Raw genomic sequence first — 12,500 nt, 5'->3', positions numbered from 1 at the left:
GGTGTAGTAGTAGTGGTGTAGTAGTAGTAGTAGTGGTGTAGTAGTAGTAGTGGTGTAGTAGTAGTGGTGTAGTAGTAGTAGTAGTGATGTAGTAGTGGTAGTGGTGTAGTAGTAGTAGTAGTGATGTAGTAGTGGTAGTGGTGTAGTAGTAGTGGTGTAGTAGTAGTGATGTAGTAGTGGTAGTAGTAGTAGTGGTGTAGTAGTAGTAGTAGTGATGTAGTAGTGGCAGTGGTGTAGTAGTAGTGGTGTAGTAGTAGTGATGTAGTAGTAGTGGTGTAGTAGTAGTAGTAGTGATGTAGTAGTGGTGTAGTAGTAGTAGTGATGTAGTAGTAGTAGTAGTGAAGTAGTAGTAGTGATGTAGTAGTAGTAGTAGTGGTGTAGTAGTAGTAGTAATGGTGTAGTAGTAGTAGTAGTGATGTAGTAGTGGTAGTGGTGTAGTAGTAGTGGTGTAGTAGTAGTGATGTAGTAGTGGTAGTAGTAGTAGTGGTGTAGTAGTAGTAGTAGTGATGTAGTAGTGGCAGTGGTGTAGTAGTAGTGGTGTAGTAGTAGTGATGTAGTAGTGGTAGTAGTAGTAGTGGTGTAGTAGTAGTAGTAGTGATGTAGTAGTGGCAGTGGTGTAGTAGTAGTGGTGTAGTAGTAGTGATGTAGTAGTAGTGGTGTAGTAGTAGTAGTAGTGATGTAGTAGTGGTGTAGTAGTAGTAGTGATGTAGTAGTAGTAGTAGTGAAGTAGTAGTAGTGATGTAGTAGTAGTAGTAGTGGTGTAGTAGTAGTAGTAATGGTGTAGTAGTAGTAGTAGTGATGTAGTAGTGGTAGTGGTGTAGTAGTAGTGGTGTAGTAGTAGTGATGTAGTAGTGGTAGTAGTAGTAGTGGTGTAGTAGTAGTAGTAGTGATGTAGTAGTGGCAGTGGTGTAGTAGTAGTGGTGTAGTAGTAGTGATGTAGTAGTAGTGGTGTAGTAGTAGTAGTAGTGATGTAGTAGTGGTGTAGTAGTAGTAGTGATGTAGTAGTAGTAGTGGTGTAGTAGTAGTAGTAGTAGTGATGTTGTAGTAGTAGTAGTGAAGTAGTAGTAGTGATGTAGTAGTAGTAGTAGTGGTGTAGTAGTAGTAGTAATGGTGTAGTAGTAGTAGTAGTGAAGTAGTAGTAGTGATGTAGTAGTAGTAGTAGTAGTAGTAGTAGTAGTAGTAGTGATGTTGTAGTAGTAGTAGTAGTGATGTAGTAGTAGTAGTTGTAGTAGTGGTGGTGTAGTAGTGATGTAGTAGTAGTAGTGATGTAGTAGTAGTGGTGTAGTAGTAGTAGTGGTGTAGTAGTGATGTAGTAGTAGTAGTAGTGATGTAGTTGTAGTAGTGGTGTAGTAGTAGTGGTAGTGGTGTAGTAGTAGTAGTAGTAGTGGTGGTGTAGTAGTGGTGGTGTAGTAGTAGTAGTAGTGATGTAGTAGTAGTGGTAGTGGTGTAGTAGTAGTAGTAGTGGTGGTGTAGTAGTAGTGATGTAGTAGTAGTGGTGTAGTAGTAGTAGTAGTAGTAGTGGTGGTGTAGTAGTAGTGATGTAGTAGTAGTGGTGTAGTAGTAGTAGTGGTGGTGGTGTAGTAGTGCTGGTGTAGTAGTGGTGGTGTAGTAGTAGTAATGTAGTAGTAGTAGTGATGTAGTAGTAGTGGTGGTGGTGGTGTAGTAGTAGTAGTGGAGTAGTAGTAGTGGTGTAGTAGTAGTAGTAGTAGTAGTAGTAGTGATGTAGTAGTAGTGATGTAGTAGTAGTAGTGGTGTTGTAGTAGTGGTGTTGTAGTAGTAGTAGTGGTTTAGTAGTAGTAGTAGTAGTAGTGGTGTAGTAGTGATGTAGTAGTAGTAGTAGTAGTAGTAGTAGTGGTGTAGTAGTAGTAGTAGTAGTGGTGTAGTAGTAGTAGTAGTAATAGTCGTAGTGGAGTAGTAGTAGTAGTGGTGTAGTAGTAGTAGTAGTGGTGTAGTAGTAGTAGTGGTGTAGTAGTAGTAGTAGTAGTAGTGGTGTAGTAGTAGTAGTAGTAGTGATGTTGTAGTAGTAGTAGTAGTAGTGGTGTAGTAGTAGTAGTAGTGATGTTGTAGTAGTAGTGGTTTAGTAGTAGTAGTAGTGGTGTAGTAGTAGTAGTGATGTAGTAGTAGTAGTAGTAGTAGTAGTGGTGTAGTAGTAGTAGTAGTAGTGGTGTAGTAGTAGTAGTAGTAATAGTCGTAGTGGAGTAGTAGTAGTAGTGGTGTAGTAGTAGTAGTAGTAGTAGTGGTGTAGTAGTAGTAGTAGTAGTGATGTAGTAGTAGTAGTAGTAGTAGTAGTAGTAGTAGTAGTAGTAGTGGTGTAGTAGTAGTAGTAGTGATGTTGTAGTAGTAGTGGTTTAGTAGTAGTAGTAGTGGTGTAGTAGTAGTAGTGATGTAGTAGTAGTAGTAGTAGTAGTAGTAGTAGTGGTGTAGTAGTAGTAGTAGTAGTGGTGTAGTAGTAGTAGTAGTAATAGTCGTAGTGGAGTAGTAGTAGTAGTGGTGTAGTAGTAGTAGTAGTAGTGGTGTAGTAGTAGTAGTAGTAGTGATGTAGTAGTAGTAGTAGTAGTAGTAGTAGTAGTAGTAGTAGTGGTGTAGTAGTAGTAGTAGTGATGTTGTAGTAGTAGTGGTTTAGTAGTAGTAGTAGTGGTGTAGTAGTAGTAGTAGTAGTGATGTTGTAGTAGTCGTAGTAGTAGTGGTTTAGTAGTAGTAGTAGTAGTGATGTTGTAGTAGTAGTAGTAGTAGTGGTTTAGTAGTAGTAGTAGTGGTGTAGTGGTGATGTAGTAGTAGTGGTGTAGTAGTAGTAGTAGTGGTTTAGTAGTAGTAGTAGTGATGTTGTAGTAGTAGTAGTAGTAGTGGTTTAGTAGTAGTAGTGATGTAGTAGTAGTAGTGATGTAGTAGTGGTTTAGTAGTAGTAGTAGTAGTAGTAGTAGTAGTAGTAGTAGTGATGTTGTAGTAGTAGTAGTAGTAGTAGTAGTAGTAGTGGTGTAGTAGTAGTAGTAGTAGTAGTGATGTAGTAGTGATGTAGTAGTAGTAGTAGTAGTAGTAGTAGTGGTGTAGTAGTAGTAGTAGTGGTTTAGTAGTAGTAGTAGTAGTAGTAGTAGTGATGTTGTAGTAGTAGTAGTGGTTTAGTAGTAGTAGTGATGTAGTAGTGGTTTAGTAGTAGTAGTAGTAGTAGTAGTGATGTAGTAGTAGTAGTGATGTAGTAGTAGTAGTAGTAGTGGTTTAGTAGTAGTAGTGGTAGTAGTAGTGGTTTAGTAGTAGTAGTGATGTAGTAGTAGTAGTGATGTAGTAGTAGTGGTGTAGTAGTAGTAGTTGTGATGTAGTAGTAGTAGTAGTAGTAGTAGTGGTTTAGTAGTAACAGGATAAAAGGCTTAAAGACAAACAATAATGAATCAATGATGAAATTGATCAAACATGTTTCACTGTAAAACATTTCTGATCTCAGGCTTCGTCTCTGCTGCTGATCAAACTGTGATCAAACTCTTCTCAACCGCAATAATCATCAATATTGGATGTTTTCAGCTGCAGGATGAATGAATGAATGAATGAATGAATGAATGAACGAATGAATGAATGAATGAATGAATGTGCAGCTGACAGGAAGGAGACAGCTTTAAATGATGTGTTGGTGTCTCGTGCGTCCAGGAGCCGCTGCTGTTCAAGGAGAACTCTGCTCAGCTGTCTGGAGGAGGACGTTTCTTCAACGCGTCCTTCCAGGTGTCGGCGTGCACGGCGGTGGGCTGCGGACCCTGGAGCCCGCCGGTGCTGGTGCTGCCCGCCTCAGGTACTCACATCAACACAGTCGTCATACGTGTGAAGCTTTACACTGAATCATGAGTTTATGGACTGATTGATTGATTATTGGCTGGCTGCTCCCTGTGGCCCCTCAGTGCAGGTCCCGGCCCAGCGGAGCCACATGTGGGTGGGTCTCCTGCTCGGGCTGCTGGTGGCCACCGTGACGGGCCTGCTGCTCACCGTGCTCGCTCACCGCCGCGAGAAAGAGACGCAGTTTGGGTACGAAAAGTCTCAACAACACCGTTCATATTTTTAAAGAAAGAGGAAGAGAGCAGCTGTTAATGAGCTTTAACTCGTGTTCAGTGAATTAAAGACATCATTACCTGCTACCACATGAACACGTTAAACACATCAAACACAAACAGAATAATATATAAACTGCTCAACATGCACTGTAACTGTACGGAAACTGCTGCATGAACTGAAATGATGTTGGAACATAAACAGCATGTCATTACAGTGGTTGTTCCACGTAGATTAACGTCTTCCAGCTTAGACTCTTTCTGTCTTCCTGTCTTCAGTTCGGCCTTCGAGTCTGCAGGTCCGGAGAGTTCGGTTTCCTTCACGGCGGCTCGATCCTTCAACAGAAACTGTGCAGAGCTGCAGGAGTCCACATGTGAGTCTTCACATCACAGCTGACATTTACTTTTTCAAAGCACATTAATCTGAACACGTATGAAGTAACGTGCAGGTTCGTTCTTACTGCAGGCAACGTTCACTAAATACTGAAAACATCAGTATTAACTTATTACATACAACATGTTTAGAAGATCAACTAGCAGATCTAATCCGTCAGGTTTACTGTTAACTAACGCTGGATTCTAGTGTGTGAAACCAGGAAGTTTCACCAAAGAGAAAATCAGGTCAGTTTGTTATCGTGCAGAAACAATCGTTATTGGTTCTTCATCATCTATCAGTTGGCTGAAGGTCAAAGTTCAACACACACGCTCTGCTGGACGTGTGTTACTGAGAGAACGTGTTTAGAGACAGAACGAGGACTCGAGGAGAAGCACAGCTCCCTGAAGTCAGCTGAGCCGGTTCAACATGTGATCTGGATCCTCCTGGACGTCTCGCTGTGGACGTATTCTGGACCAACTAGCAGGAGGTCCTGGATGATTATATATCACAATCACAGTCTGTTTGTAAAGCTGGACGTAGCGAAGGTGTGACATCACCTGTTGGTTGAAGCTCAGAGTTGCAGCTTCTGGTCGTTTGGAGCTACGAGCTTCCAGGTGAGGAGTGCAGGATGTTTCCTTTCCCGCTCTGGAAACGCGCTACCTCCGACTCAAGCTAACGCTAGCTTACTGGGCTAGCTGCACACTTGGGCTAACATTAGCTACTTTAGCTACATTGTGCTAACAGGTATCATTATCAAGTAACATTAAATTTAGTGAAATTTTGCCACAACAGTGTGACTCAGTGCGAGTCCTTGACCTGTCAATCAAAGCTTCTGTAAGCCTTCAAATCTTATTAACGGAGCAATAATTTCCAAAATAGCACCAGCTCCCTTATTAGAGACTGATACCAGCAGTAGATGGATCAGGTTTACAGAACAGAGTCGTGATACTGAAGAGCTGATCAGCTGATGTTGAGTCTGATCAGTTCGCAGCTGCTGGAAATGTTAAAATATCAGAGTTGTGGTGAAGTTTCTCTGATGTTTCAGGATAGTTAAATCAGCAGGAAGCAGTTTGTTTCTGACAGACAGACAGAGAACGTCCTTCAACAGTCGCTGTTTACAGAAAACACTCATACCTGTTTCCACTCAGCCAGCCTGTATTTACCTGCTGCCTGTCAGCCAATGAAAACTGTCCCACAACAAAACAATAAGACCCGACCTGCAGCTGCAGACAGACTGTAACTCTGAGTCTGATCAGTGAGGTGAAACTCAGAGGATGAAAGAAATGTCATCTGACCTCCAGACGTTTGTCTGATTCATCGTCACGGCGACGGAGGAATCCGACATGTTGATGAAGGTTCAGCAGCTCCATGAAAACATTTAAAATGCACATTTCTACATTTTTCTAAAGAGGATAAAACTGTTTTTGAACAAGTGTGTGTATGCTTCAGGTGTCTCGGTGGGCGTTACCATGGCATCAGATGACTAATGTTTGAGAGGCGGTGTTGCTAGGAGACGCCACTTCTGAGAACGTCAGATTTACATTGTTTGAGCTTTTACAGAAAGTGGAGAAAAAGAATTCCCCTCTCACCCCCCCAATGGTGGAAGAATGGTGTTCATCCCTCCATATATATATATATACATATATATATATATACATATACACACACACACACACACACATATATATATATATATATATACATATATATACAATGTATTTATTTTAATCAATAAATAATATAATAAAGGCATTTATTATAGGGGCAGTGTCGGTATGACAGGAAATGAAGGGAGACAGTAGAGATGGGGGGGCGACATGCAACAAAGACCTGCTGGATTCAAACTGCAGGCGTTGTGGTCATGTGACGTGTTTTAACCAGCAGCTACTGCAGCGCACTGAGTTCATGTTGTTGAAACACCTGCTGAGTCATCAGAGTCAAAGTGAGTGAAAGAGAAATGTTGACATACAAACTATTTTTAGTGCCCGCCCTCACAGACACTGGACCAATAAAATAACAGCACTGATGTCCAAACCTCCCTGCAGGACACAACTGTAGGGGGCGCCATCACTGCAGACACAAATCACATTTAACTTCTTCTTGTGACACCAAAGATAAACTGATTTCTGGACAAAAATGAATTTTAATTGAAGTTGGACCGTAGACCGTATTAGAATAATGGACGCCGCCACCGTGACGTCATCCGTTGGTCTGTGGACTCCCGTTCTGAAGCCTCAAGTTTGGCATTTTGTCGCCATCTTGGATTTCTGGAGCCAGAAGTGACCATATTCGCACGAGAGGATGGAGCTGAGAGGAGCTCTCCAGGGTCCAACTACAGCACACCGCCATGGTAACGACCTGTCAATCATAACGTAGCCCCGCCCTAAAGCATGCCTGCTTTATCGTCTATTTTACTCTAAATGGGACCATAATTTACTAAATGAACATCATGCTGTGTTGAAGACGTGAAACTAGTGATTGAGACCATAAACTCATCAGGAAACATTTCACTGAGGTAATAAAGACATCACAGACGTCCATACAATCACACTGTTTTTGGACTTTAAAATGAGAAAATGTAAAAGAGAATCTAGTAAATAAAACTTTTGTTGAAGTTTGTTTTCTGTCCCATGTTTGTAACGTCAGAAATTAACTCTCTCTGTGTGTGTGTGTGTGTGTGTGTGTGTGTGTGTGTGTGTCTCCCTCTAGTGGACAGTCTCTGCATCAACGATGACCTGAAGAACAAACTACAGGACGTCCTGATCCCAGAGAGGCTGCTCACACTGGGACACATGCTGGGGAAAGGTACAACATACATGACAACACACACGTCAACATACATGACAACATACATGACAACATACATGACAACATACATGATAACATACATGATAACATACATGATAACATACATGACAACACACATGACAACATACATGATAACATACACGTCAACATACATGATAACATACACGACAACATACACGTCAACATACATGATAACATACATGACAACATACACGTCAACATACATGATAACATACATGATAACATACATGATAACATACATGACAACACACATGACAACATACACGTCAACACACACGTCAACATACATGATAACATACATGACAACATACATGACAACATACACGTCAACATACACGTCAACATACATGATAACATACATGACAACATACATGTCAACATACATGACAACATACACGTCAACATACATGATAACATACATGACAACATACACGTCAACATACATGATAACATACATGATAACATACATGACAACACACACGTCAACATACATGACAACATACATGACAACATACACATCAACATACATGACAACATACATGACAACATACACGTCAACATACATGATAACATACACGACAACATACACGTCAACATACATGATAACATACATGACAACATACACGTCAACATACATGACAACATACACGTCAACATACACGTCAACATACATGATAACATACATGACAACATACACGTCAACATACATGATAACATACATGACAACACACACGTCAACATACATGATAACATACATGACAACACACACGTCAACATACATGATAACATACACGTCAACATACATGATAACATACATGACAACATACACATCAACATACACATCAACATACATGACAACATACATGACAACATACACATCAACATACACATCAACATACACATCAACATACATGACAACATACATGACAACATACACGACAACATACACATCAACATACATGACAACATACACATCAACATACACATCAACATACATGACAACATACACATCAACATACACATCAACATAGATGACAACATACATGATAACATACACATCAACATACACATCAACATACATGACAACATACACATCAACATACACATCAACATACACATCAACATACACATCAACATACATGACAACATACATGACAACATACACATCAACATACACATCAACATACACATCAACATACACGACAACATACACGACAACATACATGACAACATACACATCAACATACACATCAACATACATGACAACATACATGACAACATACATGACAACATACAAATCAACATACATGATAACATACATGACAACATACATGATAACATACATGACAACATACACGTCAACATACATGACAACATACACGTCAACATACACGTCAACATACATGATAACATACATGACAACATACACGTCAACATACATGATAACATACATGACAACATACACGTCAACATACATGATAACATACACGACAACATACACGTCAACATACATGACAACATACACGTCAACATACACGTCAACATACATGATAACATACACGTCAACATACATGATAACATACATGATAACATACACGTCAACATACATGATAACATACATGACAACATACACGTCAACATACATGATAACATACATGATAACATACATGACAACACACACGTCAACATACATGATAACATACATGACAACATACACGTCAACATACATGATAACATACATGACAACATACATGACAACATACACATCAACATACATTACAACATACATGACAACATACACATCAACATACATGACAACATACACGTCAACATACATGATAACATACATGACAACACACACGTCAACATACATGATAACATACATGACAACACACACGTCAACATACATGATAACATACACGTCAACATACATGATAACATACATGACAACATACACATCAACATACATGACAACATACATGACAACATACACATCAACATACACATCAACATACATGACAACATACATGACAACATACATGACAACATACACATCAACATACATGACAACATACACATCAACATACACATCAACATACATGACAACATACACATCAACATACACATCAACATACACATCAACATAGATGACAACATACATGATAACATACACATCAACATACACATCAACATACATGACAACATACACATCAACATACACATCAACATACATGACAACATACATGACAACATACACATCAACATACACATCAACATACACATCAACATACATGACAACATACACATCAACATACACATCAACATACATGACAACATACATGATAACATACACATCAACATACACATCAACATACACGACAACATACATGACAACATACATGACAACATACACATCAACATACACATCAACATACATGACAACATACATGACAACATACATGATAACATACACATCAACATACATGATAACATACATGACAACATACACGTCAACATACATGACAACATACACGTCAACATACACGTCAACATACATGATAACATACATGACAACATACACGTCAACATACATGACAACATACACGTCAACATACACGTCAACATACATGATAACATACATGACAACATACACGTCAACATACATGATAACATACATGACAACATACACGTCAACATACATGATAACATACATGACAACATACACGTCAACATACATGATAACATACACGTCAACATACATGACAACATACATGACAACATACACGTCAACATACACGTCAACATACATGATAACATACACGTCAACATACATGATAACATACATGATAACATACACGTCAACATACATGATAACATACATGACAACATACACGTCAACATACATGATAACATACATGATAACATACATGACAACACACACGTCAACATACATGATAACATACATGACAACATACACGTCAACATACATGATAACATACATGACAACATACATGACAACATACACATCAACATACATTACAACATACATGACAACATACACGTCAACATACATGACAACATACATGATAACATACACATCAACATACATGATAACATACACGTCAACATACATGACAACATACACGTCAACATACATGACAACATACACGATAACATACACATCAACATACATGACAACATACATGACAACATACACATCAACATACATGATAACATACACATCAACATACATGATAACATACACATCAACATACATGACAACATACACGTCAACATACATGATAACATACACATCAACATACATGACAACATACATGATAACATACACATCAACATACATGACAACATACACGACAACATACACATCAACATACATGATAACATACACATCAACATACATGATAACATACACGTCAACATACACGACAACATACATGACAACATACACATCAACATACATGATAACATACACATCAACATACATGATAACATACACATCAACATACATGATAACATACATGACAACATACACATCAACATACATGACAACATACACATCAACATACACGACAACATACACGATAACATACATGACAACATACACGACAACATACACGACAACATACATGACAACATACAGGATAACATACATGACAACATACATGACAACATACATGATAACATACATGATAACATACAGGATAACATACACATCAACATACATGACAACATACATGACAACATACACGACAACATACACGACAACATACACGACAACATACACGACAACATACATGACAACATACATGACAACATACATGACAACATACATGATAACATACAGGATAACACACACATCAACATACATGACAACATACATGACAACATACACGACAACATACATGACAACATACACGACAACATACATGATAACATACATGACAACATACATGACAACATAAACGATAACATACATGACAACATACATGACAACATACATGACAACATACATACATACACGTGTGATATTGTGTGTGTGTGATAGTGTGTGTGTGTGTGATATTGTGTGTGTTATAGTGTGTGTGTGATATTGTGTGTGTGTGTGATAGTGTGTGATATTGTGTGTGTGTGTGATAGTGTGTGTGTGTATGATAGTGTGTGTGTGTGTGATAGTGTGTGATGTTGTGTGTGTGTGATATTGTGTGTGTGTGTGTGATATTGTGTGTGTGTGTGATAGTGTGTGTGTGTGTGTGTGTGTGATAGTGTGTGTGATAGTGTGTGTGTGATATTGTGTGTGTGTGTGTGTGATATTGTGTGTGTGTGTGATATTGTGTGTGTGTGTGTGTTATAGTGTGTGTGTGTGTGTGTGTGTGATAGTGTGTGTGTGTGTGTGATATTGTGTGTGTGTGTGTGTGTGTGATATTGTGTGTGATTGTGTGTGTGTGTGTGTTATTGTGTGTGTGTGTGTGTTATAGTGTGTGTGTGTGTGTGATAGTGTGTGTGTGTGTGTGATATTGTGTGTGTGTGTGTGTGTGTGTGATATAGTGTGTGATTGTGTGTGTGATAGTGTGTGTGATATTGTGTGTGTGTGTGTGTGATATAGTGTGTGATTGTGTATGTGTGTGTGATATAGTGTGTGTGTGTGTGTGTGTGTGTGATATTGTGTGTGTGTGTGTGTGATATAGTGTGTGATTGTGTGTGTGTGTGTGATAGTGTGTGTGTGTGTGTGATATTGTGTATGTGTGTGTGATATTGTGTGTGTGTGTGTGATATTGTGTGTGTGTGTGTGTGATATAGTGTGTGTGTGTGTGATATTGTGTGTGTGTGTGATATTGTGTGTGATAGTGTGTGTGTGATATTGTGTGTGATAGTGTGTGTGTGATATTGTGTGTGTGTGTTATAGTGTGTGCGTGTGTGTGTATGATGTGTGTGTGTGTATGATGTGTGTGTGTGTGTGATATTGTGTGTGTGATTGTGTGTGTTATAGTGTGTGTGATAGTGTGTGTGTGTGTGTGATTGTGTGTGTTATAGTGTGTGTGTCATAGTGTGTGTGGTATAGTGTGTGTGTGATAGTGTGTGTGATAGTGTGTGTGATTGTGTGTGTGATAGTGTGTGTGTGTGTGTTATAGTGTGTGTGTGTGTGATGTGTGTGTGTTATAGTGTGTGATATTGTGTGTGTGTTATAGTGTGTGATGTGTGTGTGTGTGTGTGATAGTGTGTGTGTGCGTGTGTTATAGTGTGTGTGT

At 38.9% G+C, this 12,500-nt stretch overlaps 1 protein-coding gene across 2 annotated transcripts in view; it reads left to right on the top strand.

Annotated features, from left to right (window-relative positions):
* The window catches only part of tyro3 (TYRO3 protein tyrosine kinase), a 41,179-nt gene that overhangs the window by 19,932 nt on the left and 8,747 nt on the right, over positions 1–12,500 (top strand). For both annotated transcript variants that reach the window (XR_006407330.1, XM_044374570.1), the window contains exons 9-12: positions 3,637–3,775; positions 3,882–4,005; positions 4,308–4,402; positions 7,114–7,209. Coding sequence is in view for 1 of the 2 variants with exons in the window: in XM_044374570.1 (XP_044230505.1) it covers positions 3,637–3,775; positions 3,882–4,005; positions 4,308–4,402; positions 7,114–7,209 (454 nt within the window). In the remaining variant the exon portion in view is untranslated. The remainder of the gene's footprint in view (positions 1–3,636; positions 3,776–3,881; positions 4,006–4,307; positions 4,403–7,113; positions 7,210–12,500) is intronic.

Source organism: Thunnus albacares, chromosome 15 (genome assembly GCF_914725855.1).
Source record: "Thunnus albacares chromosome 15, fThuAlb1.1, whole genome shotgun sequence".
Lineage (NCBI taxonomy): Eukaryota > Metazoa > Chordata > Actinopteri > Scombriformes > Scombridae > Thunnus > Thunnus albacares.
The sequence above is the reverse complement of the archived record's forward strand: the minus strand, read 5'-3'. Positions and strand labels throughout refer to the sequence as shown.